Source organism: Harpia harpyja, chromosome 9 (assembly GCF_026419915.1).
Source record: "Harpia harpyja isolate bHarHar1 chromosome 9, bHarHar1 primary haplotype, whole genome shotgun sequence".
Taxonomy (NCBI): Eukaryota; Metazoa; Chordata; class Aves; order Accipitriformes; family Accipitridae; genus Harpia; species Harpia harpyja.
In genome coordinates this window covers 11,820,452-11,847,624 of record NC_068948.1, presented here as the reverse complement: position 1 = coordinate 11,847,624, position 27,173 = coordinate 11,820,452, and the positions used below count along the sequence as shown (strand labels likewise).

The 27,173-nt window shown below is 38.6% G+C and overlaps 1 protein-coding gene across 3 annotated transcripts in view; it reads right to left on the bottom strand.

Moving 5' to 3' along the window:
* PEPD (peptidase D) overlaps positions 1 to 27,173 on the bottom strand; it is a 176,274-nt gene that overhangs the window by 76,366 nt on the left and 72,735 nt on the right. For all 3 annotated transcript variants that reach the window (XM_052798252.1, XM_052798251.1, XM_052798250.1), the window contains 2 exons: positions 25,655 to 25,730; positions 24,173 to 24,219 (listed from right to left, as the gene is read on the bottom strand). In XM_052798252.1, coding sequence (XP_052654212.1) covers positions 24,173 to 24,219; positions 25,655 to 25,730 — 123 coding nt within the window. The remainder of the gene's footprint in view (positions 1 to 24,172; positions 24,220 to 25,654; positions 25,731 to 27,173) is intronic.

The window sequence follows — 27,173 nt, the reverse complement described above, 5'->3', positions numbered from 1 at the left end:
CACTGGACAGAGGACCAAGACCGGGGGGATGTCAGAAAACCAGGACACATTGTTGAAGACCATGGCGCATCAGGGAGCAGTGAAGGCTGCTGAATTCTCTGAATTCAGGGTAAAGTTGAGGAAATATTGACCACTGGTTTGCTCAGACACATGTGGTTTTTACACTTAACTTGCCTAAGTCCTTAGTTAGAAAAGTCTTTGCCAAAAAAGCTGGTTTTCCATTTTAAAAGTGCTGATTTTGTAAACAGGTAGAATTCACCATTTCCCTTGTTTATGGTTTGTATCTTACCTAGGTACCTCAGTTTCTATTCGAGTTTGTCTGGCTTCACCATACAGCTACTAAACACATGGGGGATTTTTGTTTAAGTGCCCAAGTAGCCCCCAACAGTACCTGTACACTCGTTAAAGGAATGCTTATATTTACCAAAATGACTATTCTCAGTGTATAGGCACTCTCATTTCTCAAGGAAAAAGTGTTCTGTGCCATCACTTTCAAAATGGAGCTGACATAGAAGACATTAGCAGTGACTTTCTACACAGACATTAGACACAGAAATACTACAGAGAGAGATTTAAAAAACATTACCTTGGACTAGATTCATTCCCCCTGAGGTAATTAAGCCTTTGTTCTGATGTATATATAAAAATCTCATTAGCTGTTTCTGAGAGAGTTTCACTACACAGAGGACATGTTCAGTTGTTTGCAAACTCTCATGTCTAAATTATTTCCAGATCACAAGTCCAGTATTCTCTAGCTTTCATCTACATTCTTTCTTCTTAAACTTATGACCTCTCTCTTGTCTATATTAAAAAATTTTAGATTAATAAGCTCAGCTGATCAAATGATCCAGATCTTACTGCTCAACCTTCCCATCATTTTGATGACCTACTAACTCTCAAAGGTCTACATCTATATGATTTATTGGGATCTCGAAATTACTTCTAGAAGTCAAATACCATCAGATTTAATATCAACTCCTTTGTAACCCCACTTGTGAAAAAAGAACAAGCATTAGAAGATGACTCGTTCCTGACAACTCCTTCTGTCAGTTAGCCAGGTTTTAATCCATTTAATGTGTACCTTATTAATATTGTATACAACTAATCAGAATGTTGTGGGATAATAAGTCAAATGCATTACTGAAGGCTAAGTGTATTACAGCCATGGTGTTAACTTTATCAACTAAATGTAATGTAATTTAAAAAATTAAATCCAGGTTTCTTTAATAAGATGTCCTTCATAAAACCACATTAACTCAAATTAATTAAATACTTGTCCTCCATTACTGGAGCCTTGTATCAGCACTGTCATAGTTGCCAAATAGGCTTCCCTCATCAGGAATTGAAGCCGGTACCTCCCATAACCCCAGTCTGCACCTACTGGTTGTTCCCTTTCCCCCTGCCCCAAGGGTAAATCAGAACGAGATGACCTGCTAAAACTCAAACCACTTTTTAGGTCTTCTATATTGCATACATATATTGGTATTAAAATAGTTACGAAACAGCAACAGCAAAGAAAGAAAATTCATTTTCTCATGAAACGACTGTGCACAGTTTTTCACTTTTAATATTACATGCAGTGGAGAAGAAATGGAAGTGTTAAATGAGGTCTGTCTACATCATAGATTAATTTAATAAAGTTAATAATGAAATGTTTTTTATATTTGTCATGGTTTAACCCCAGCCGGCAACTAAGCATCACACAGCCACTTGCTCACTTCCCACCCTTCCCAGTGGGATGGGGGAGAGAATCGGGGAAAAAAAAAAAGTAAAACTCATGGGTTGAGATAAAGACAGTTTAGTAGGGCAGAAAAGGAAGGGAAAATAATAATAATAATAATAAAGCATACAAAACAAGTGATGCACAATACAATCGCTCACCACCCACCAAATGGTGCCCAGCCAATCCCCAAGCCGTGGTGCCCCCCGGCCGACTCCCCCCAGTTTATATACTGGGCAGGACATAACATGGTATGGAATACCCCTTTGGCTCATTTGGGTCAGCTGTCCTTGCTGTGTCCTCTCCCAGTTTCTTGTGCACTCCCAACCTCCGCTGGCAGGACAGTATGAAAAGCTGAAAAGTCCTTTACTTGGTATGAACACTGCTTAGCAACAACTAAAATATCGGTGTGTTATCAACATTATTCTCACCCTAAATCCAAAACACAGCACTATAGCAGCTACTAAGAAGAAAATTAACTTTATTCCACCCAAAACCAGGACAATATTCAAGAACATAAATGTGATATATTAAAGCAATTGGTAGCTAAAAAGCTAATTTTAATTATTCACTTTTCAAGTATATTTTAAACTGTATTTTTTAAAGGACTACTTATTTAACTACAGATGTCAGTTGGGTGGTAACTCCACCAAACGAATGACTTGTCCCCTTCATTCTTGAGTTTGGTTACTTTTAGTTGTCCCCAAGTATTCAGCAGAAACCAGTTATATCAATAAAAAAATGTCAATTTTGATCTGCCTCATGAGATGCAACAGCTCCAGATAGATTTTCAGTCAAAAGACAGGGTGACTAGAACAGCTATTATTAACAGCCATTAGACAGAGTGGCAGGACCAGAAGACAGCTCCCCAGATTTAGGCTGGATTAAGTGGATACTGTACACAGACAGACCTTCAAGCACTGTAAATAACTTCAAAACCCTACATTGTGGTTGAACTCTCTCTGCTGTCAGAATTGGTTAGGTCACATCACATAAGATGTTTTACAGCAAAGTGACAAGCACTTTGCTAAACGGCAAACTGTGTATGGCTTATCATAATAAATTAAAATTACTTAATACAGGTACTTGAGCAAAGGTCTACAAGAACAAGTGAGGTACAGGAGATTGTTTGACATAGAACTAATCAGAAAATCACTACAGGAAAGCAGAAAATACATCAGCTTTGCTAGACATATCACTGGCTTTTAAATAACATATTCTGCTTCTCCCCTGTGCTATCAAATCATGCTTTGGTTTTATGTCATCTGTACTTAAAATGGACTAGTCAAATAGAAATAGTTTTTAATTGGGCAGATGCCCAAGTTTCATGACAGATAAAGCATTGGGGTAAATACCCAGTTTTCATGAGCCAAAGACAGGACTTCAGTATTATTCATATTAAGAAAGGAATCAAAGCAAACCTTTGCAACTAAGATGTTACACAACAGTTCCTGATTTTAAGACGACGCATAGTGATCATGATAGCATTTAACCTTTTGTTTCATTTTGTTTCTGACATGTTTGCCACCATCCATCTCCCCCCACCCCACAAACAAAATCCCATAAAATATAGAGCAATATAAAACTGAAAAGGACTCTCAACTGCAATAAACTTAACCCAAAACAGCTATTGGAGAAGGGCTCAAGTGATCACAGAAATGCTGCCATTTCTTCTTTATTATTAGTATGTTCAAAGTCTCCCTTATTGCTCTCTGAAGCTCCAGGTTTGTATTCTGCAGCACTGCAACATTCGTAATAGAACAAACAATGGAAGAATTACTTTTACTCAAATATTTCATGCTTTTATGCTAATTACCTCTATGAACTTCAAGAGAGACCACTCTATGCAGCTGCAGTCAACGGTTTCTTTAGCGTGGTACTAGCGAAGAGGACTAGTGTGCAAGCAGATTGCACAAACTTCTGCCATTCCTTTTCAACTGGAGCATCTCTTTATGCCCCTCCTGGATTATTAGTAATGCTTTTAAATCAAGAGTAGCTGAGAAGATACAAGGCCATTTTAGAAAGCATCTAAATATCTTGGAAATTTAAGCCTGCATCCCCAAAATACTAAAGCACTGATTCATACTCTATCCAAAAAAGATACAGTTGCCTTTAAAAATCCAGCCTTTACAAGCTTAAATTCTACTGAAAAGGCACTATGGAAGTGGGACTAAAGCACTTTTCAAAATTGAAACCAAGGTCTTTCCTTACATTAGCTGCAGCTCCTTTGATAATCTAAGCTGAAAGGAATCCAATACATTTTTTGCTCTCTAGCCTTACTTTTAATTCCCTGTTAGCTTGGATAACAAAAACAGATTAATCCATTTCACTTGCAGCTTCTTGTGCACCAGGTGAGCTCGCCAGCCACCAACACAGCCCGAGCCTGCCTTTGGGAAAGCACAGCTCCTCCAGGCTTCTTCAGGCAAGTGAATTATTTCTACCAGTCTTCATTAAAAGAAAATGGGAAAGGAGAGGCTTAAGGATAACATTTAACAATTGTGGTGACTCTGTGGAAAGAACATGGATTTTTAATTTCTCTTTTCAAATTTCTAATAATTGAAAACAGACACCTTTGTTAAAATGCACACAATATGGAAATAAACTGCAGTTCTCCAAACTATTTTGTTTACTTTCTTACAAAATAAGCAATGCAATAAAAGCTCTTCAAATTGCTACAAGTCATCTTTTCCAAGCGTACAATCATTCAGATTTTCATCTTGATCACAGTTAGTCAAAACAAGGCCAAGATGTACAAAGCTCACCCGCAGCTAAAAAAGTGGCATTTTTTCTTTGTACTACTATTTTTATAATACATTTTATCATGTTTCTCTTCAGTGAGTTTTCTGCATAGTCTTGCAAAACTGCTTTACAAATACTCCCAAGCTTTTGGGGGAGAATAAAAAAAGTTTACCTATTTATTCCAGCTGCTTTCAGTACTCGCAGCAATTACCACACTAGGGTGAACTGCAATTTAGAGACTACTCAGACTCATGTTCCTACTCCATCATTTACCAGCAGTTTAATTTTGTTCTCCTTATATTCACTAACTGTGTTAAGAATCTTTAAAAACAAGTCTACCGCTCTTTAATTAGTCATTTCCTGAGTTGTATTCTGCTTTTATTTCACCTCTTAATGACTAACAACAGCAACAAAACCTTGTAATAAAAGCAAATCTGATTAGCTTAACAGAAATCTGGAATTCAACCTTAATATACTGAACAAGCATAACTGGAAGCTATATATTGCATTTGAAAGGGAAGTGGGCCTTACGGGTGGCTTTTGGGGCACATTTGAGTATTATCACAGAGGAATGAGAGACCCAGCTGAGGTTGGCCATTTGCTGTTATAGGTACCGTACGGAGAATTGGGGCTTCTGCTCTGTCTCCACAGAGAAGAGAAATAATGAAAGGAAAAGCAAAAGGTGGTCAAAGAGACTTGTTTAGCATCTCCTGGCAGAGCTCAGTACAGAAACACAATTTTAACTTCTGGACCAAGCCTTAGCCCCTGGATACTCTGATCCTTGTCCCAGCTGGTTGAGTTGGCGGTGTCTCAGCTGGCAGCTTTCTTGACTTCTGTTATTAGATGAGCATTTACTATAATTCTGGTTTTCTGTTCTGTTCTCGTATGACAACTGTTGTGCAAGGCAAGTTCATCTACCCCCATTAATGAACTACCTGTACTAACAGTATTAAAAAACCCGAATATTTTCATACCACAGGATGTATAGGGGCAAAAGCCTTCATAAGGCTACATGTTGTCACACTGGCACTTAGTGATGCTTTGATGCACTCACACCCAGACAACAGCAATCTTTAGCCTCAGAGAAAAATCATACATTTAGGCCAATATGTAATTCATTTACTAAGGATTCTCATGTGCAATAAATCCTTAAATAGGGAATACCACTGGACTTCACAGAAAATCAATCTGATACAGTCTCCTAACTGGAAAAAGATAAAGTATACAATATTCTATGAACAACCTATTTTTATTCAGAATAAAGATAATTATATAAGCCATATACAGCTTCTGAATTTGCTATCTACAACTACCAAACTATTACCTCTCTTTGAATCTTCTTTGAATAAAAAGGAGGAATAAACAAACAAAAAAAGCAAACAAATAACATCTTACCAACCTGATGAAATCCTAGTGGCTTCTCACACTCTCAAAAGTCCCTTTGCTTCCCATTTCCCACTCTCCTTTCCTAAAAACCCTCTTAACACGAGGAATCTGGTTTTGTTTTTACAACTTCTTGATATACTCTACATTGAACTTTTCCAATAACAGCAAGTTCACGTAAAATTTGTCTGTGTAGATTCTTTGTTGGCTAAAGATCATGTCTATATTTTCTTGTACTTGCTATTCGGTTTAGTAGCCTTATAAGCATTCCTCTTCCCTAATCCCTTTGGACTTCTGTATCTTTCAACAAAGTCTCCTCGTAATCCTGCACTCCGACTTAGAGCAGCATTTGCTTTCTCTAATCACTCTGAAAATCAAGACCTTTGAATGCAATTATAGATACGGGGTTTTATATAGCCTAGACTTCTATGACAAGAGATCAGAACTACAAACCAAATCCCCACTAAATCTTTGTGTGCTGCTGAGGCATTTTCCTGCAATATACCGTTCCCACTTGTATTTACTTATACTGAAATCTGGGGTGTGCGACTTGGTTCTTCTCATTTCAGTGGTCCTCACCACTGTGCTGCAAGAAAAAACCCAGTGTTCACAGGCCGTATACGGCACACAAACGTTTTTTGCAGACTATAGACACACATAACAAACCCTCAGGCAGGAGTGAAGTATTGTGGCAATGGCCAGATTGACTGGTGTTTTCCTTCTGACCTCTGCAGATACGGATGTTTAAGAGTTGTTTAACAGTCCTGCCAGCCTCCTGCATGTAGATTGGGGAGATAAATGCGGACTAACAGGTCTTGCCAAGAAAAATTTGGCGAAGTTCATGTGTCTCTCCCCAAAACTGTGCTGTAGGATTGGGATGGCAAGAATCTTCAGAAGCTGCTAACAACCCCCCAGGGCACTGCCATTCCAATGGCCTTTCAAGAGAGATGTGTTTCATACCTGTAACGACAACTTCCGAAGCTGCTAAAGCCTCTAAGACATTGTGCTCCATCAGGGCTTATTTAAAGCAATTTTAAGTATTAGAGAGAGAGAGAGGTGTGTGTATGCGCATACATCCCCTATAAACTGAAATACATACAAATAACATTTTAAACATACATAGAACCTGGCTAGAGTACTTGAACTTCATCCTTCTTTCACCTACACAGCCTGTTTCATCATATCACACCTTTCAGACTTTCCATGTCAGTGTTTCTAATAATTTCACCACTGATGAAAATGCATTCTGGAGGCTAACTAGCGCTATTTAAAAAATAACAGTATTCCTTTTGGTCTCTTTCCACCCAACCCTCATTAACAAAGGTTTTGACAGCCCATGTATCTGCGGAAAGCCCTCCTGAATGTTTCTGCAGTTTGCAATATTAACAGAGCAAGCTCTGTGCCAAGTACCCAGATCTTGAAAGCACTCCTGATAACTTCATTTGTTTCAGAATTTAACCATTCAAAAATCACTGTTTTTCAGCTCTTACATTCTCCCTGCAGTAACAGATTGTCATTACTTTATGCTTTTAGAAAGACAAAATGTTGAATGAGAACAAATAAAAGATCAGGCTGATAACAAGCAAAATTCTGAGCTCAGGTATTTTTAATTTCTACTCTAATCTCAATTTTTTTTCAGCTTCTCTACTTCATAATTTTTTTAGCAAACTCCTTTCACAGTTATTTTCTGAACTATCCTCTTTCAGGTTCATTATTGTCTATTATAATCTGTCCCCAACATTTCAATGAAACATATATCCCATGTATCCTAAATAGTGGGACAGATACTGTGAGGCAACTTTCCTTGTTTTAGTACATTGCATGTGGCTGAAGAGAGACTAAAAAAGATTGAAAAGGTACAAGTGAAGAGGGAGGGAAGGAGGAAGAAATAAAGATACTTGCAGACTTGCTCTCTGGTGCAATTTAAATAGCAAAAAGGGAAAGAAAGTAAAAATAAAATAAAAAAGAATAAATACCAGTTATTAGGCTAGTTCTTGTGAAATAGCATGTCTCCATAGACATTTCAGAAATGGCTGCCAGCCAACTATTTTTAAGCAATTTCAGAGAAACAAGATATGAAAATGGGGATGTTAAAAATGAAGATGGAAATTTGAACTGATGTCTAATGCCATTATAAGTCTGGAAAGCAAGTGAAGCTAGTTTCAGCCATGATTCTTCACCGATACATGTGTATGGGAGCCTCACCAGAGCTCTGCTCTCTGCTTCAAACTCCATGTCAGCAATTGGAAATGCAATCGTGGTTGGCACAGAATTTCCATGTTATTTTTTCTATACATCCCATTCAGACAAAAAAGCAGCATGTAGCATGCACGTAAAAAGCTATCTTTTGAATTTTGAGCAACGTACATTCAGTCCAGTGTGCAATATGATTTAACATGTATTTTTAGAGGAATATCTTGCAAGACAACACTCTGAAGTATTTGTTCAATGAAATGTCATTCCTATCAACAGTCCCATTCTTTGGACAGTCACGTCAGACCATTCTTTCACAGCAAGAGATAGCATGAGAGTTTCAAGGCCAACATTTTTTGCTGAATCTTTTGCATAAGATCAAGTCTGTATTGGAAGAAAATACAGCTTCCCCCCCCCCCCCCATTCCTAACTGCTTTCTCTTTTTTATTATTCCTTAAAAACATTCCTCAGCACAGATTGCAAGCTTATGTTGTTCACACTCAGACCAGCATTACCATGCAGGGTTTATAAGTATATCTCAGAGAGGCACACTTCTAGGGAGTTTAACAGATACTTCGTTATAACAATACAAATCAGCAAGACTAGTGGCTTTAAAAAAGTATTCTTGTTAGCAGTATGCTGTGTGAACATTACTTTTATCAAAACTGTGTGCCAACTCACCCTACAAATAAATTGCAACCTCATAAAATTGTCAAAATTGTATCCCTTAGGAACAACAAAAGTTTGATTCACATGCACTTTCTGCATTGTAAAATATTTCATATTTTGTTTCTCCTATGTAAAGCGTAATAGGCTACATAATTTGATTTATACTTTGGGGATCCAGTACATCTATTAACTATGTAAAAGACAGCACACCAAATATTTCACAGTTTATGCTCCAAGTTTCAAATATTCCTGACACTGAAATAATGAATGGGTGCAGGCAAGAAAGCATTGGGGGAAAAAACCAAACACCCAACAACAAAAAAGAATTGTCTGCTGACTGTTGGCAGCCTAAATCATTATAGAGTAAAGCAGGAGCCAGACTGGGGAAACATTGAAGAGCTGAGAGACCAAAAAAAAATTAGCTTCCTAATGCTAGTATTGGGGTGGGGAAACATTTTCATTCATGTCTATACCATCATTTACACCGAAATTAATATTCCTATATGAACTGAAAAAAATTATTTTATTATGAATAAAACATAATGGATTAATTTGAAATATGAAGAGGAAATAACTCTAGATAGATTGTTACTATGAATGAAAACCTTACCTCAGTTCACAAATTACTAATTTTGGAAATGAAGATCATATATGCAAGTTAGTAGCCACTGTTCAAAAAGATCCCGCACAAATCCTTGTTAAAAGTCACGTCAGGAGAGTCTGGCACATGAACTAAAACTCTCTGACACCATGTGCACATTAATATAGGCACAATGACATTGACAGCACTCTGTGCACTCAAGAGTTAAACTTGTACTTTTGAACAATTCTTTCCATTTTTCAGATTATGAAAACATAAGTTTTCTGGATTTTAATAGTAAATAAATTGTTCCAAGTAGTGGAAACAACTGCTATAATACACATATTAAAACTTTAAGATCAGAAAGATCAGCTCTTCATTATGTCCAAGTTTTACTAATGTATCAAAAAAAGCCTGTGCATGTGAACAGGTCCCCAAACAATAGTATTGCCCCTCTGGGTATAAAAATGACAAACTACATCCACAGTTGCAGTACACCCAAACTCTGTAACAGATTAGATTTAAAAATGAGCAATGTACCGAGGCAGCTATTAGTCTTTCAACTCAAGTGTCAACTTCAAAGAAATTAACGACCGAGCGGTCTCAACCAAATGGTGTCTTGACAATTACAAACTGCATTTCTAAATCCAAATTCCAGTGCAATATTCCTGAGTAAGTTTTCTGAACTGTAGTGATTTACTTGAGTAAAAAACATAGTGCCACATGTGGTTCTGCAATATTCTGCAAGCTATCACATCCACTTCACCATCCAATTCTTTAATGAAAGACACATAGTGGAGATGAAAGAAAGGAGATCAGAGCAGGAATTTGATATACAAGAGCTGAAAGTTACATCACACGTGCAGTCCTTGTCAAATTGCTCCAACTACACCCATCTACACATAATCTATAGCTAAGATGAAACTGAATATTCTCCAAGAACCAGCATGATGTGAACCATATCTCAGTTCCAATCTACAAAGGAATTGACCAATACTTGAGATTTTTGCACACTATCATCTACTTTCAGCACACACTCTTGGAATGAGAGAAGACAAGTTAAGTAGACAGTAACAACTAATTGTATGGCCCTTCCCTTTCCCTTAGAGGTTTATTTTCTCTCTTCAAAGCTTTACAGATTGATTGTAAAGCCATGCTGTAAATCAAAAGAAAGCCACTACTCATTACCTAGTTAGAATTTCTTGGGCTCTTACTGTGAAGCTATTTCTCTGCTGTTTGATCTCAAGGCCACCGGCAATGTCTACAAGCGCACTACCTATCATGGCAGCTGATATGCATTTTTTCCCAAACCCCTTTTCAGCAGCTTGATGAATTTCCACCTGCTTCCAGTTCTAAAGAGAACCACCAAGATAAACGATTCATGGATTCAAAATACTTGTTCAGGTTGGAAAAAAAAGACAAATATATGTAAAACCAGCTAGGAGTGACTCAGAGTTAAAGAAAATCAAGTGTATGGTCTACTGGTGTAGACCAACATGCCCAGCTGTGATTGCCTATGCTCCATCTGAAAAATAAAGGAAGTAATGCTCCCCCCCCCCAAATGAAGATTTAAAACTACTGTTACCCCTGTAAAAGTTATCTCCCAGCAAGGAAAAATACATAAAAAGACACATGCTTCCTGCTCATCCCTATCAGCTTCTAAATTTCTTCCTGATGTATGAAAGATGGCATGGAAAGTTCTATTTTCTGGGGGTTTTTTCCTCTCTGAAATACCAGGAAAGATCAAGACTCTTCTTTCCAGTGTTGCTGGAGGGCACTGCTCAAACAATCCACTCTCCTTTTCCAGTCCTTCAGCAGGTAACAGCACTCAGTCCTTCACTCAGGTTCTTTCTAGATAAAAGCAAATACTTTAAGCCAGGTTTTCACCTGTGCCTCTTGTTTTAGTACAAACAGTGCACACAGCTATGAACAGCAGGTCCCCGCCAGCAAGCGAGCCCACTGCTGCACAAGCCCTAGCAGCTGGGGCTAGGGCTGGGCAGCAGCAGCCCTGGTTGGATGCAAGAGAAGGTACCTGTAGGAGTTTGGGCGTATCTCTGGGGTATGGGGACTTGTGCTGTGAGGGACACTGGATGCTCGCAGAGGACTAGCAAGCAGGTGTGGAAGCAGTGAAGGAAGATGAATGGCACCTGGTAATGACCTGGCATTTATTTGGAGTGACAATGGTGACGGCTGCGATTTGCCACAATTTGTAGCCATAAGTTGGAAGCCTGAAGCCCCACACCCCATTCAGGTGTTGAGAATCAATGCAAGGCCACCAGCAGACTGTCAAGATGAACTTGGTGCAGAGCGCTGGCTGGCATGGAGGAGCAGGACCCCATAATTGAACTGGTCCCAACAGCACCCTATGGGCTCTCCACTCAGCCCCACTGGCCACGGCCAAGCAAGCTGGCACAGTACAAACCTGTAATACACAACCTTTGGTCTCACACATTCAAAAGTAAAATACTTTAAGAGTCTCTACCTACACATACTTACACTCATTGATTTTTCCAAGCTGTCTTTAAAGAATCAAAGCAGTGGCAAAGGGCATAACCCTACCCTTCCTTGCTGCGACACCTCACTGAAGAAGAGGGGAAAGTGGAGCAAGATAAAATGTATAGGCTGAACCTTGAAGGAATGAAGACACCTGGCAAACAGCAAAGTAATTTAGCTAAAAAAAAAACACATAGGGATCGTGCCCGCAGGTGTAGGTACAGCAAGGGTGCCTGTAGAGAAGCAGTACATTTTGTGTAAAGCAAGTAGGATAATGTGCAGGAGGTTACAGAGCTCCATGTAAGATCTGGCCATCTCACCTGAGCTCCATAACATGGTACAAAATCTCAGGGCAGTGCATTTCCCCATAATATTCTGGAATACACTCTTCTGTATTTGTCACAATATTTTGGAATGAAGTTTTGAACTGATGAATAGGCCTCACAAAATCTTTTAAAATTAGTTCTTCATACAATTACACACGTTAAGCATAACTGAACCAAAACCTAACATAACTTTCCTCTGAAAAAAATTTTCAAATTTCATTGGAAGTTCTACACAATAGTCAAATGATATCACTTGTGTCTGCCCACACAAATGAATCTGCATCCTTTAGCATGAGCCCAACAGAAGAAAAACTTACCCATTTTTACTTGCAAGGTTCTCTCTTCATTTCTCAAAAACAAAAGCTCTTCACTTAATGTTGTCTGAGACTATTTTGAGTATCATCAATATTTTAAATTTAGAAAAGTACCAAACAATGTGATAAATACAAATCACTAACAGGAAAAAAAAAAAAGTACAAATGAAGGTGACTCTTCCTGCCCTATGGTTGGTATATTTGGGACCGATTTGTCTTTATGCCTCACTGCAGTATTACAGTGAGTGAGAGGTGCTTCTGCCCATCTCAGACTTGAACTTGAGAGACAGGTAGCGTAACATCTCTCTTAGCATCTCACAACTACTTTCACTTTGCAAAAGCCTTTGAACACATGATGCAAGTTCTATCCATTTCATCACAGTTTTATCACAGTTAATGACCAAATTGTACTTAGCACCAAAGAAGATACATGAGAAAATAGATGGATGAGGGCAGGAAATCTGCTGCATTTGGATCTGCTGTTTAAAGTAATAGAAAAATAGAATTTTAACTTCAGCTAGGAATAATGCACATGCTTTGATTGATAAGACTTAAACAAACACACACCAGAATTAAGGAAGTGATAATGCACACGTTGCATCTCTTCAAAAGAAAGCAGATTCCCCTGAAGACAAGCATCAGCTCCTGCTACCCACTGCTTTCTGCAGACCGATGGCTGGAATATGAGCATACTGCTCTTGTTCACCAAAACATTTCACTCATGCATACTGAATATCAGATGCTAACCCGTGTTCCTAAGCAACACCACACTCACTCCACATTCTCCCCCCTCTGCCACCAGTAGACAAGAGGTTTTAATCATCAATTCACACTGCACCCAACATGCAAGAATCCCATCACGAGAGGCTTGGGCACAGCACTGCATTAAGCTGCATCAGGCAGCTTCAGCCCCTGCTTTGTCTTCACCAAGGCATGCAGACTATAACTAAAAGACAGCATTGTTACCTTTGAGTTGTTTATAAAGACAAGGTTTTTAAAAAAATCCTGGCTTAAACATAAAATGCTTGCAAATACAAGCTAAAAATTTATATTCTTGCCAGCAGGTATGGAAACATTCTTTTAGAGGTACTGAGGGTTAAACTTTTTTCTGACATTTATAATATTCAGTGCTGGAAAAAAATCTCTGCAAAGAATAATTGCTCCCACAGGGACCAATCCATGGGTCACAGTTTTTTGCACTTGACGGCAACAGAGCCTTGAATGAGATTTTCTATAAAACCTAGACTTAAGCTTGCAGCATAATCACAACGCTTGCCCTAGCTCTAGAAGCTGAACTAAAGCACCACTTCTACAGTGTAATTATTCCACATATGTTCCAAAAACCCATGGGGAAATTTTATTATTCAGAAGAATAAATAGGGTAAAAATAAATGGTTTTTAATTTTAGCCAATTTTTACACTCCTTATGAATTTTCATTTTTCTTATGCAAGTTTAAGTCCATGGGAGAGAGGATTTGCCTTGAAGAAATAATTAAACTTTCATCTTCAGTTATGCTTCTTAGCAAATACACAGCCACCCACATAGCACATAACACACAAGTGCTATTCAGTGACACAGAATGCCAACATAATCACCAATGCTTCATAATCTTCCTTTCAGTTTCAAATTGAATATTTGAAGTTTGAACTTCTGTTCAACAACACAGAGTAAGCAGAAGTGCAGTAAGGGCTTAGGCTAGGAGGAGGTTGGGTCCCAATATAGAGCTTAACTTGCCCTCAATACTTTTTTGAATACTTGAAACTATTCTTAGAGAATAATGCAGTAATTTGTCATACGGGATATGTAAACCTACTACCTTAAGCATAATAGAAGATTATAACACTCAATTTATGAACCAGTTTTAGTCAGCTGCACAAGTTGGAATTTTTCTGGGAATGGAAGCAGAGAAAGCAGGACTCCATCTGGTTCAGGAAGATGCAGGCACATTTTGTGACTAAGTCTACCCAGGACACCTTCTCCAATTCCTGGGAACATTTCAACACTCCTTTCTTAATGCAGGGGCCAAACAAATGACTACACAGGTGCTCGGTAGGCAGGTCACAAAATCTGCATGTCCCCAAGCTCATTCGCAAGCAAGCTGCACCCTGTTTACAGGGTCCCACTGATACATTCACTGGCCTCAAGCCACACACCATCTCTGCACGTGCTGCTCCTTTTTCCCCAGAGCTCAGACTGTTTTCCAGCACCTGAGCTGGCTGAAGAGAAGGGCAGAAAGACCAAACACCAACAGCTGAAATCAGAGGTTAATGCACACTGATGGGCTGAAATATAAGAACGGATTACTTTTCAATGCTTATTCTAAACTGCATTAGGGACCCAGAGAGCAGTAGTTTAGCAATCTTTCTAAAGATGCCAAATCTAGCTCCAAGGGCCTATCGTAGTTGGTAAAATCACTACATTGACCCCAAGTATGAAAATGAAGCACAAAGTAATACAGAAAACTACCAGAAGGAAGTGACAACTTCAAGTAACAGAGACCGCCTTGCCCCTCCTGCCCCAAATAACCAACAAGCTCACCTGACCCAAACAAATTCAAGACCCTCTAGGAAGGTCTTATGGACACAAGCCTCTCTGATCTGCAACAGCAACAGAAACAGCATTGGCCAGGACCTTCCTCAGTTAAATGGTTTCTTCTCATACAATACCGACTTCCTTCTCACAAAGACAGGACTTCTGATGAAAACCACGTAACTCCTCCCTCAACACAAACATCTCTGAAATCTCCCCAAACCTTGCAGGATTGGGCAGGCAACTCCTTGCCAGGCTGTTGCCCTTTCCAACCATAAAAACACATTAGTCACAGACATGTTGTTCTTCTCCTCCTTCAAACACACAATAAAGAAAAAAAAAATTGTCCTGGAGAGTTGACCCAATCTAATGTATTACACCCAGTGTCAAACCTTCCATTACAGAGCAAATCTAGAGATTAGACAGGCAAAAAGCTATTAATAAATCACATCTAACATCCTAAACTTTACACGGTCCAAACATTTACAACTTATAGGTACACCGTGCACCCAAACAACTTCACACAATTTTTACAAACTACCTGCTACCCAGAGACATAAGAATGCCTGCCCACCTCTGCCATTCAGTGCTGACCAAGAGGACGTAGCAGGTTCATTTTGAAATAAGAAAGCACAGAAAATCCAGTCCAATACTCCTGAAAGATACGACATCTTACAAGAGGATTGTATCAAGTGAGAAGTGATGGCAACTGTACTTTACACTAACGAATTAACTTGTGGAGCCTTCAAATATCACATATCTCATTGGTTCTTTTAAATACACAGGTTTCAGTAGATGAATCAGAAGACAGAGTCAGTTGTCAGCAAATCTCTTCATATCCCTCACTTCCCGAGACTACCTCAAGGCTCAATTTGATCTACTCAGGAAGAGCTGTTGAAAGCAAAATTCAAGTAACCCAGAAATAATGTTGGGTTTTGAGGAGTTCCCAACAGGGGCAAATTCCTTTTAGCAGAAACATCACCTCTACCGTCTAATATGATTCAGGTTTCTCCCCAGTCCTAAGTTTCACTTAGAGTTCATTTTTCATCACTTCTGCCTCGCAACTCAACTCTATTCTGCCCTGCTACGTGACTCAACCGTAGTTACACATGCAGTCTTCAGTGCTGCTCGGACAGCAGAAATGCAGCATAGTTAGGCATAAAGACTTCAGCGCTAAGCAAACTCCAGTACTCTTGCATCTCTCACTACAGGCAACCACCTGCAGCTTTGTCCTATGCTGCCTTCATTACTTCCCATACATATATTTTTTCAATTATTGTTTGTAATCTCAGACCTTAATAAGCATCAAGTGACCTAAGCCTACCATCTATCTCTGAACAACACTTAAAACCTCACGACCATATAGGTCAAAAAAATTACAACATTTGAGAACGACACAACATTCTGCAAATGAGACCAAGCTCATCTGCATGGAGAACCAAACTAAAAAGACTATCACATATCATCCTGTAATTATAATCCTGACCTTGTGTTTTTCGATACTGCTGATAATGGGTACGCTAAAAAAAGCTACCACCTGTCAAAACAGTACACAGTTCTGCACAAGTCTTCCCCTAGAGAGATGATGCAACAACAGAAAACCAAACAAAAAACAACCAAACAAAAGAACCAGCAGGATAGATGTTAGAAATGCTGCTTAATAAGCTGGAAGGTGGCACTTGCACACTATGGTGATGAGGATGCTCTAAGAACCAATTTGGAAAGGAATTTATGCAGGTGGCATGCCAGCGGCAGGGAACAGAATCTGCTCATTTTCTTTTCATCTGTGTAAAATGGTTTTGATTTTCAGAAGGTCAGTGTGCGACATCATGTTATTAATGGACAGTCTTGGTATTCCACCTATTTCCTTCAAGTTGGGCCTCTAGTCTCTGAGCATGATCACATAGCAATTCTGGTTATCAAAAGATGAAGGCCAACAAACACAAAATTCTCATCTGTCTGCTTTGACAGTAATTAGCAAAAATTATTGAACTAAAGCTCACAATGCAGATAAAGCCCCACATATGGTAGAATCTTTACTTTTGACTTGTCTGAACAAGCATGAACAAAATCCACAACAAATAATAATCACTTCAGCCTGCTGTCTTTTACAATGAGTTCCATTTCACATATCTCCAATCTTAGCTTGCCATTAGCAATGCTAATTAGTTCACTATCTCAATGCCACACTAGATTCAGTAAAAACTGAGATCATTGCTAATTTGAGAAGAAATGTTGTTCTCTCCTTAATATAAATGATAGTAACAGTCACTCTACAAAACACCCACAGAAATTAATATTGCTTGTGATTTTCAATCAGATTCAAAATTTAAATAAAAATTGTGACTACCTTTTGATTTCCAAAAAGATAATAAAAGGGTAATTACAAATTATCACAGCACTAACTAGATTAACAACCCTGTGAGGACATATAATGACACAGCATTTAAAGTGGGGTTATATCTCGCTACACAAGCAAGCCCAGTTCTATACGCACACACGTTGCATATACATCCTTCCACAGCTCTCTTTCTGAAGGGAACCATTTTCTAATACCAGCATGGTAATTGCTCTTTGGTATCTGTGGGCTGATAGAGGGTTTTATTTTAAAGCTCTCACACAGTCTGATTCCACAATTTTTTGTAGAGATAAAACCCAATTATGTGGAACTTCAATCACAAGTCACAAAAGAGACCTGTGCAATTAAACAGCACTCTTCTACACAAAGAGCTAATTAAAGTGACAACAGGAGGTGAACCAAGTTGTCCTCTACTGAAAGTGAGAACATACGAGCTTGCCACAGGACGTCCTGCAAAGGGAAAAGGCTGAGGGGTTACTGGGCATATACTGGAACTGTTCTGTTCCCTCCCACAGTTAATGGAGTCCACCACCAACCACCACAAGCACACAGACCAGCAGTTCGGGCAAATCGGGTCTCAGAGGCTCCAGTGCCCCCACACTCCCCTCCGCAGCAGGTTTCTGCCCCCTCTGTGTTTCTCCTCTCAGCTGGGGAGAGGAGGAGAGCAGGGCGACTGGAAATGGGTACACATTTGCCAGGGCTGGGGCAGCTGGAACCTCTCAAAGTGGATTTACTACAGAGAAGCACTTGTCCTAAAGCAGATGAGGTGCTGAGACAGAAGGTCTCCATGTTCAGGAGGTAATCCTCACTCCCACTTCTGCTGAGTTGAGTGTGTGTACATATGCATTTGTGCCTCTGTGGGTCACAGAAGAGGAACAATGCTTGGGGGGTTTCTAAACCAATTTTTAAATTCAGATTTATTTTAAGACTATTTACAACCTTAATTCAGTTGGATTAGGAAATCAGCAGAGACAGCCTAATTTAAAACATCAAAGAACCAGCTGTACCTGAGGGAAGGTAGGCAGAAGGGGAAGGCTGCAGGAAGGGTCTCTCTGAATCCAGTTGCTCTTCCCAGCAAAGATACTATATCTGACTTCCCTCTGGGCACTGGACACCTGAGATTCAGTGGCTCACTAAACCTAAGCAATTAGCAGCTACCTAAAATGTGCTGTCAGAGCTGCACTAAGCTGCTTACCTGGCCCTGGACCACTGTAGGTCATTTCATACCACCGTTTTTAGGAAGCTCTGGGTGACCCCGAGCTGCTGTCTCCCACCAGGTGCTCCCCTGGCAGGGGTGGAAAACCATCAGCCCACTGGCTCGGCTAGTCACTTCCCCACCAGCCCCAGTATGATCCCTGTTGAACAGAAGCTCCTGGGCTGCTATGCAGTACAGACATTTTGCTAATACCAGAAATTGCTGATGATCTATTTCTTCCTTCGACCCTTCTACTAGAACAAGATATAAAGGCAAATAAATAATAATGGGTACAGGATTGTCTTAGTACCAAAACACCGCCTGGACAGCAGGCAGACACATGCACCAGTCCTATCACACAGGCGTGCAGAAACAAAGGGAAAACAACTGGATTTTTTTTTTTTTTAAATGTGGGGAAAGGCCACCTTCCTCCTCTCTTTCAGATTTTTTCATGTATTTTAAAGTTTTAAATCCAGACTTTTGATAGCCATAACCTACATTTAAAAAGCCATCACCTCTAATTGTGAGGTAGCTTTGGGAAACAAGGCTGTCAAGCTATTTTCAGGCTACACAATGCTACCAACTGTTTTTAAAAAAAAAAAAAAAGAGAAAAACTAAAGGAAAAGAAAATCACATTTCAGTAACTGAGCAGACTGACGTGCTGCTTGAGATTAATGGAGTGTTGGTCTCTTGTTTAATAAAAATAAATCCTATACACAAATACCAGTGAGGGTCATGACACAATTCAACACCATTCCCATGTCAAAAAGCAACTGTGAAGAATTCACCTGTGTATTTTTGTCAGCTGCAACAGGCATTCTTGTTTACTATCCACACACACTTAGGCAAAGGACTTACAAAGGCTACGCTTGAGCTGAAATTCTAAATACAAAAACTGGATTGTGTAAAAAATAGAACTATTTTTAAAGATTATTTGCTGCAGAAGTCAGTGACTTTCTCAAGAACATTCAAAGAGCAAAATCTATAAGGACGTGGTAAGCGGCAAATCCTGATTAGCTAAAATAATCAGCATTTCACTAAAAGGAAATACCCAAAGGAAAAGAAAATTATTTTGGCTGTTTTCTCTTTTCTAGTGAAATAACATGTATGTTTTATTTTCATTTTGTTCCACTGGAGCAGAGGAGAGAGATAAATGAAAGATGAGAGCCATAATCCATGAGAGCACTCTCAGACTTCCACAGATAGTGAAATTTAACATTGACAGATATGACAGCAACTCATCTCAGTCTAAGTTCTGCTTTGGAATCAGGGACAGCACTAAAAAGAATAGGGATAAAGAACTCATATCAGCCTTGGCTGGTAAGAGAGGCAAGGTGCAATAATAGTCTGTAAGCATTATAAACCAAGAAGGAAAAACCTCTGTAGCCGCCTTCTTGCCATTTTATTCTTTAAATTGTTGCTATTACAGCAGAGTGGAGTTTAAGTTTAGTATTTACTTCAAAATCCCCACAATTATTTGTATGCTTGTACAGACCTAAAAGATCCACTGCACTATATACAGAGGGAACATCTCTACAGTTGGGCAACAAGCTCTTGACCTGGCTGGCACATGCTCTGAATAAACTCCAACTCCCCCCTCTACAACTGCGTCTGGAAAACCAGTGTCACACCCAGGAACCTCTCCAGCTGACTGGTGGTAACTGGCTGCTGCGAGATCGTATAGAACATATCTTGCCCTCCATCACTTGTACCAACCTTAGCACCAAAGCATTTAAAGCCGTAAGGAAACGCAGGCAAACCATACAGAGAGGAAAGCAGACACATGGAGATCAAGCGGCTTCCCCTAGGCAAGCCGATAATAAATCCAACAGTGCCTGAGCAGTGCCCAAGAGCTACAGGATCACGCATCCTCTGAGCAAGTATGGTCAGATTCTTCTTACTTTGCTGCTTTTACTGATGGAAACAACACACAAAGTACTGTTACCCACCTCTGACACCACGCAACACACTACCTGCCCTTTACACTAGCTAAGTGCTCCTTTGTTTTAGAAGAGCCCACTCTGCAGGATCAGGATCCAAGTTTTTGGATCCTAGGTACTGGAATCAGAGTTATTTGCATGGTAACACTAAGGTGCTCCTGTGTTCAGCAGTAGCTCAGGGTTCACAGACAGTCAAATAATCTAGGGAGATCTTGGACAGGGCAATGAGCGTTTAGGCCTGGCTTAGTGCTGCCCAGCATCATCAAGGCAATGATGACTATGTTATCATTTAATGAATTCAGGACTGTGCACACACTCCTATCACAGGGCCTGCAGTGCTATTAAGAACAGGATAAAAACTTACAAAAACGGGCAATGCATACAATAGCTACATGTCCAATACCCTTTATATAAAAAGTTGTTCTTCTGTTGCTACAGCATACACTTTCACATCATTCCCCAATCAAATCAACAATTCCAAGTAGCCATCCCGATCTTAAAATTGTTCTTTTCAATAAAAAAGGGAACAAAGGAGAAAATGCACAGAAGATTCAAAACTTCATTTGGTAAATACCAAGCAGATGAATAGGCAACACTCTAGAAATTGATAAACACTGATCTAGAGAGGTATCTCCAGTGCTTTAGAGCATCCTGAAGAGATGACTGTAGGTCCCAGTTAGTGCTTTCCGTGTGTATGTATCTATCTATATACACACAAAATATTTGTTTATATATACACACTTAAAACAACTTAGCTGAAATCACAGATTTTTTAAACATACTTCTCGAGCTGAAGAGATTTCTTTAACCATTTTGCTGTATTTTAACAATATATTCACTACAGAGCAGTTTTCTAATTAAAAGCCTTTAATTAAAAAGAAGATTAATTAAACATGAGATAAGCACAAATACTAAACAAACTACTTCAGAAAAAATCCAGAATCTGACCTACCAAAATTACTTTATATGCAATTACACATGCTGTGAATTACTGTTTGTAGATAATTGCCTTGGCTGTCTCCTTAAAGTTAACCGACCACATATTAAAGTTAAATAACATCAAACCAAAAAAAAGAAGTCAGGACTTGCAGTTAAATGTGTTGTTTTTTACGTACTTCAGCATTAATGCATTACTGGTTCAAAATCATTTACCGGTGGACCTTAATCATAAAGAATACTTCCAGCATATTTCTGAAACTAGCTTTCAACCTTCAAAATAAAAGATATTATCTTATCTAGAGATTTCTCCAGAATTTACTTAATTTGATTTAAATTACTTCTCAGAGAATAATCCCAATCCTAGAAATAGAACTAGCTTTATATATTGTTGACTCTTAGAAATATTTCCTAGATTATTTTAACATCTTCTTGTATGATACAGTAAAAGTAAAGATTCATTTTTTGTAGGAAGGCTGCTTAACCAAATGAACAAAGAAAAGGCAATGCTTAGGTCCTACATGTAGTAACGGAAAATTTTAATTGCTTTTGGGATCTCTGGCATTATTCTTCCTAGCAGACAGGGTCAGACCAGCTTTGCACCCAAAACCACACATGCTATACTCCACAATGTCAAAGAATGAAGTAAAGGAATATGAAAGGGGGTTTACTGGCCACATTTCAAGAGATATGTATATTAATTTCAGAAATTCACAATTTCACAGCCATCAGTGGGAACTGCAAATACACCTGGGGAAGAGGGTCACACAATTCAGAAAGCTTTTGCAAAGGAAGTAGAAGGCCTAGAAACAACAGAAAATGAAAAACTTCATTAACTTTTAACTGATCTTTTAAATACAAGTGTGAATACTTTTGATACATCTACACAGCCTAAGAATTTTGGTTCTCTGCACCCTACCAAAGCTGCCTAATGCAACCTATCTAGCCTGTTGACCAAAAAAAAAAAAAAAAAAAAAAGAGAGAGAGATTAAAAAACTCTATTTCATTGAAAATTGTCTATTTTTGGATGTTACCTATTTTTAGGTCTTCGAAAGTTCCCTTCTTAGACTACATTAATGGGTTTATCTGCATACAGAGTAGAGATTTCCTAGACTGTTTTCTAACTTCATTTATAAACATTTCAACTACACATTTCTTGCCAGAAAGATGTGGAAATGACAGGTTTACATTTTTAGGACCCTTTTCCCCTAAGCAATAAGGGAACAGAAACCAGAGCAGGGATGAATTCCATCAGCAACAGAAACTGAAGTTCTCCAAGGCAGACACTACAGAGGTAGTCTGCCAAGACCTCTTTCATTGTGAAATAACTTCAAACTCTTTCAAGAAGTGTAATCTATCAAGACATATGGAAGAATAGAAGGCAATTTTAAATAGGTTTAATAGACAGTTGCCTATTTTTTTTTTTTAATTGAAAGACACAAATAATCTTTTCAAAAGGTTGATGTGGATGGAAGAAGCTAGCCAGAGAAGAATGAAAGTCCTGAAGTGAAAATGCAATATACCTCATAGACTTAGAGAAGAGTGTATATATATGTATTTGTTGCATGACATTTAAAAGCACCTGAGATCAAACTCTGCTTTATGGAAATTTTTGATTACTATTTTTTTCCAGAGCCAAAATTTCACTATCCGCATGTACAGCATGGGCAGTGAGTAAAATGAACACAGACACAAGGTTCATTAATAAAGTTAACAGGGGAATGTATACAACGTTTTTTTTCCCCCCGTTACCTCACGTTATACGTAACTGCAATTTGAAGCAGTCAAATTACAGGCATGAGCCTATAGAGTCTGTAGAAATTTAAACTGCTTAAATGTAACAATAGTTTTTCCATGTTACATATGTTCTAAAGGCATCATTTGTTTTTTGAGCTACATTGACATCCTGATGACAAATATCGAGGCCACTTCATTTTCCCCTCACTGGGCGCCACATTAGCCTGCTTACCAACTTTTGAAAAATTACTGCCAAGAAACAACAGTAACTGAGATATTACTGCTATTTTCTATTTCTTCATTATGCAAATACTTTAAAAATTGAAAATACTGTACGCAAGCTAAAAATAAAGGGACTTGGTGATCAAAACCGTGCTTTGTAAGATAGGCTGCTGATGATCTAATGTAAATATTGATTTAAAACAGGAGGCAATGTTTTCCTTGTACCTAGACACATCACTACTGTATCAGTTAGGAGCAGCCAATCCTTCCTATATATGCCTGTACAGCATGTTTTCTTCAACATAAGAGATATATGCTGTATTCTTATTGACTTCTTAACAGCTGTAGTAACATCCATTACACTTGTGAGATGAGCTCCTTGTACAGGCTAAGTACAGGTAATGCTGACTTGTTATTGCAGGCAAAATGTAATTGAACACAGCCTTTTTTAAGGTTCTTAAACAGTCATACATGCAAGTCTTCTAAGCATAACAAGCATAAGGGCAATGTTTATCCATAAACACCATTTTATGGGATGGCTTCAAACAATAACAACAGCTATTTTGTAAAGCTTCTGTAAATTACTAAAACTCCAGAAAGAGAATTATGCTACACTAAACCATCCCCCCAAAATAATCAACCATCATCAAATGCACATTTGAAACTGATGAAGTACCACCTCAAAATAATAAAACAATGCTAACACCAGTCTACAAACAGCAATGAGCTCTCAGTCTCAACTGAATCAATGCTACTGCTTTGCCTCAGCTATTGCTTCTACCCCTACTACAGAGAGACTTTCTCCTTTTTATTACAATTACTGAAAGAACTCTTACCTCTCCATCTCGTATTCTTTGATACCTGCTTTTACTGCCTTCATTACCTGTAAGATACATATTAACATGGGACATTCATAGCAGAAGGGAATCTCATATTTATAAATTTATGACTTATGACTGAGTATCTCCAGAGGAACCTATATTACAAAAGTATCATCTGTACTTCATTTAAATTTACATCAGTAGATGCATTTTAAAACTACATTAGAAATCAAACTCATTTTAATCTTTATAAATGCCTACAGTCTCCAGCAATAAAGCCAGTTTAATTGCCAAACTACTATATTCTAGTGAAGTGCAGCTCATCAAAATACCAATGCTTAATTCTGAAAGCTCTGGTGAACTTGGCAGCAAGTCCTTTTGTTTTACTTTTATGAAACACTAGCAAAACAAAACTGTGAACTGGAATATACTACAATGGTAGATTGTCTTTCATATTTCACAGTCTGAATCAACAGAAAACTACTGGAGTTAACACTGGTTTACAACCCATAAGTCTGATTTTTGTTCTCAGATTTGCTGAGAATGTACACCAGTTTTATTCCTTTGCCTGGGTGTATTACAAAAGTTCTAGGCAGCTGCTTTATAGAGGAAATTCTCTCAGATGTGATAACATTATTCCAGGATGACGAAAGACCAAGGAGAATGAATGGAAATGACTATCCCTGGACTTTGCAATTTTACAATATTCACTTTAAAATATTTTTACACTTCACAGTTCAGAAATCTGAGAAGCAGAAGCAAAGACAACAGTTGAGTCAGTAAACTCATCAGCTGCTTTTACCTAAGCTCCCTCTGGTCATCGCTGAGAACTCATTGCATCTCTGCATACCTATATGGAGTACAGGATTGACACCCAAGTTAATCTTGTCATCAATACCAGTAGAGCAGTATGACTCCACTGGTACAGTGCTAGGTCCAACCTGAGTAGCCTTGCTGAAAGCCTGGATTTGTCTTTGCCACACTGCTATGTCAACAGAATAGCACTGTGAAGCACCGTACTGGGGGACATACCCATCTCTGAGGAGCAACCTAAGGAATCTTTGCACTATTCTCCACTGTGCATGGAAAGACTCCTTCAGTTTGTAAGGACCTGGAGAGAATAACCTGCTAGTTAAACTTTTCCGAGCTGCACATGCTGACATGGGCCAGAAGAATAATCTTCATCTCTTCTTTCTCCATCACTATACAGGCATTTGTGCATACAGGACAGATAGATTGCAAGCAGGTCACCTTCTGCTGAGGCTCCAGCTCTTACCCAAAACCACACTTCATTTTTCACACATCACAAATGCACCAGTGAGTTCAAGGACAATGCAAGGTATATTACTGGGCTGTAATAGGAGGGATATTATCCCCTTTTTTCTCTCCAGCCTTTCCATTATTTTATTACTAAGCAATTCAGCGTCGCTGGGAACATTTTCTGAGTACCAATGCTACACTAAGAGCAAAAATTATTAACAGTAAAGGATCCATTACCTCTTTATGAGCTTCACTGGAGATTTTATTGGTGTAGCGCAGAACTTCCAACTCCATGTCTGTCTTAATCACACGACTTAAAGAAAAGTAGAGCAGATATCAGGTTAGGTTGCAACTTCACAGCTTAAGAATACAAAATAAAAAAAACCTGAAAATAATATGCATCACCTATGGTAAAATTAGATCAAGTACACCTCACGAGCAAAGAGCTATTACAGTATTCATGAGAGCAAAGTTTTGTTAGCATTGATTCACTATTAGCTAAACAATCTCACAAAGGGAAGTCACAAGCATTTCAAACATCAGCCTGCATTATTTTAATACTAATAAACAAGTGGTCCAACCAACATTTTTTCAACTCATTCTACAATACATTAGGAACAAAAGAAACGTGTTTCTGCATTTGTCATGGCTCAAACACTACTTCAAACAGAACATTTCTACAAGCATACTTGATTTACTTTTTAAACACAATTTGAAACTAGTTTACATAAGGAAATTCCCAGAGCTCCAGAATTTCTATTCAGCACAATCCCAACTCCCACCTATTTGCAATACCTCAAAAGGTGGGGGCAGGGAGGGGTATGTGAGGAAATGCTATTTCTGTTTGCTATTAAAAAACCCAAAACATGAAATTCAGAAACAGCAGCAGCAGCAATTACAGCCATGATGTCCACTCTCTTTGACATGCTTCTGAAGGAAAAAAAAAAAAAAAGACAAACCAACCCCCCCAAAACCCCATCCTGCTCTTCATGCCTTAAGAGATACTGTATTTGTGTCTATTTATGAGCCTTGATACTTTGTTCTGAACTAATCTCAAAAATTTACCATTAAACTCTTATCTACTTACACTACTTTCTACCATGTATTTCAAATAAAAGCAGCTATTTAGTGTGACATGAACATGGAAGCAGAGATAGTTCCATACCTTCTATTAAAAATCACCCACTCCTTCCACTGCTACACATACTGATTTCCTAATATTTCTCATGCTCATCTCAAAGGCAGCCATGAAGTACATACATACTGTTTACAAAGAACAAAACTACATCTACTGAATTGCATGAAAATATTTAAATTGTGTTTTCCAGCTCCACTCCAGGGCTTGCAGCAGTTACAAAATACCATAACTGTTATATTTTGAAACTGCCACCAAGACACCCCTTTTTTATTATAACATGCTCCTACTCACACTGCTGTAGAAAACTATTTACTGTATATCTGCTCCAGTAGTTTGTTTTAATGAGTCCAGAAACAGGTTTCTCAGCCATCAGTGCCTCTGATGTGTGATAAGAGCATTTCCCACAGACAGCGACTGCATCGCTATGTGGCACAGCCACTCCCCTTCAAACACAACTTTTCTGGCAAGAGTAAAGGTACCTTTGTAAAAGCGCTGATATCAACCAAAACGCTCTTACAGAAACACAGTAGAGGGGAAACTATTGACATTCTTAGCCAGTTGGAATATGACACAAAATAACTATTATGCACATTGAGAATGAGAAGTACAAGGTTTTGG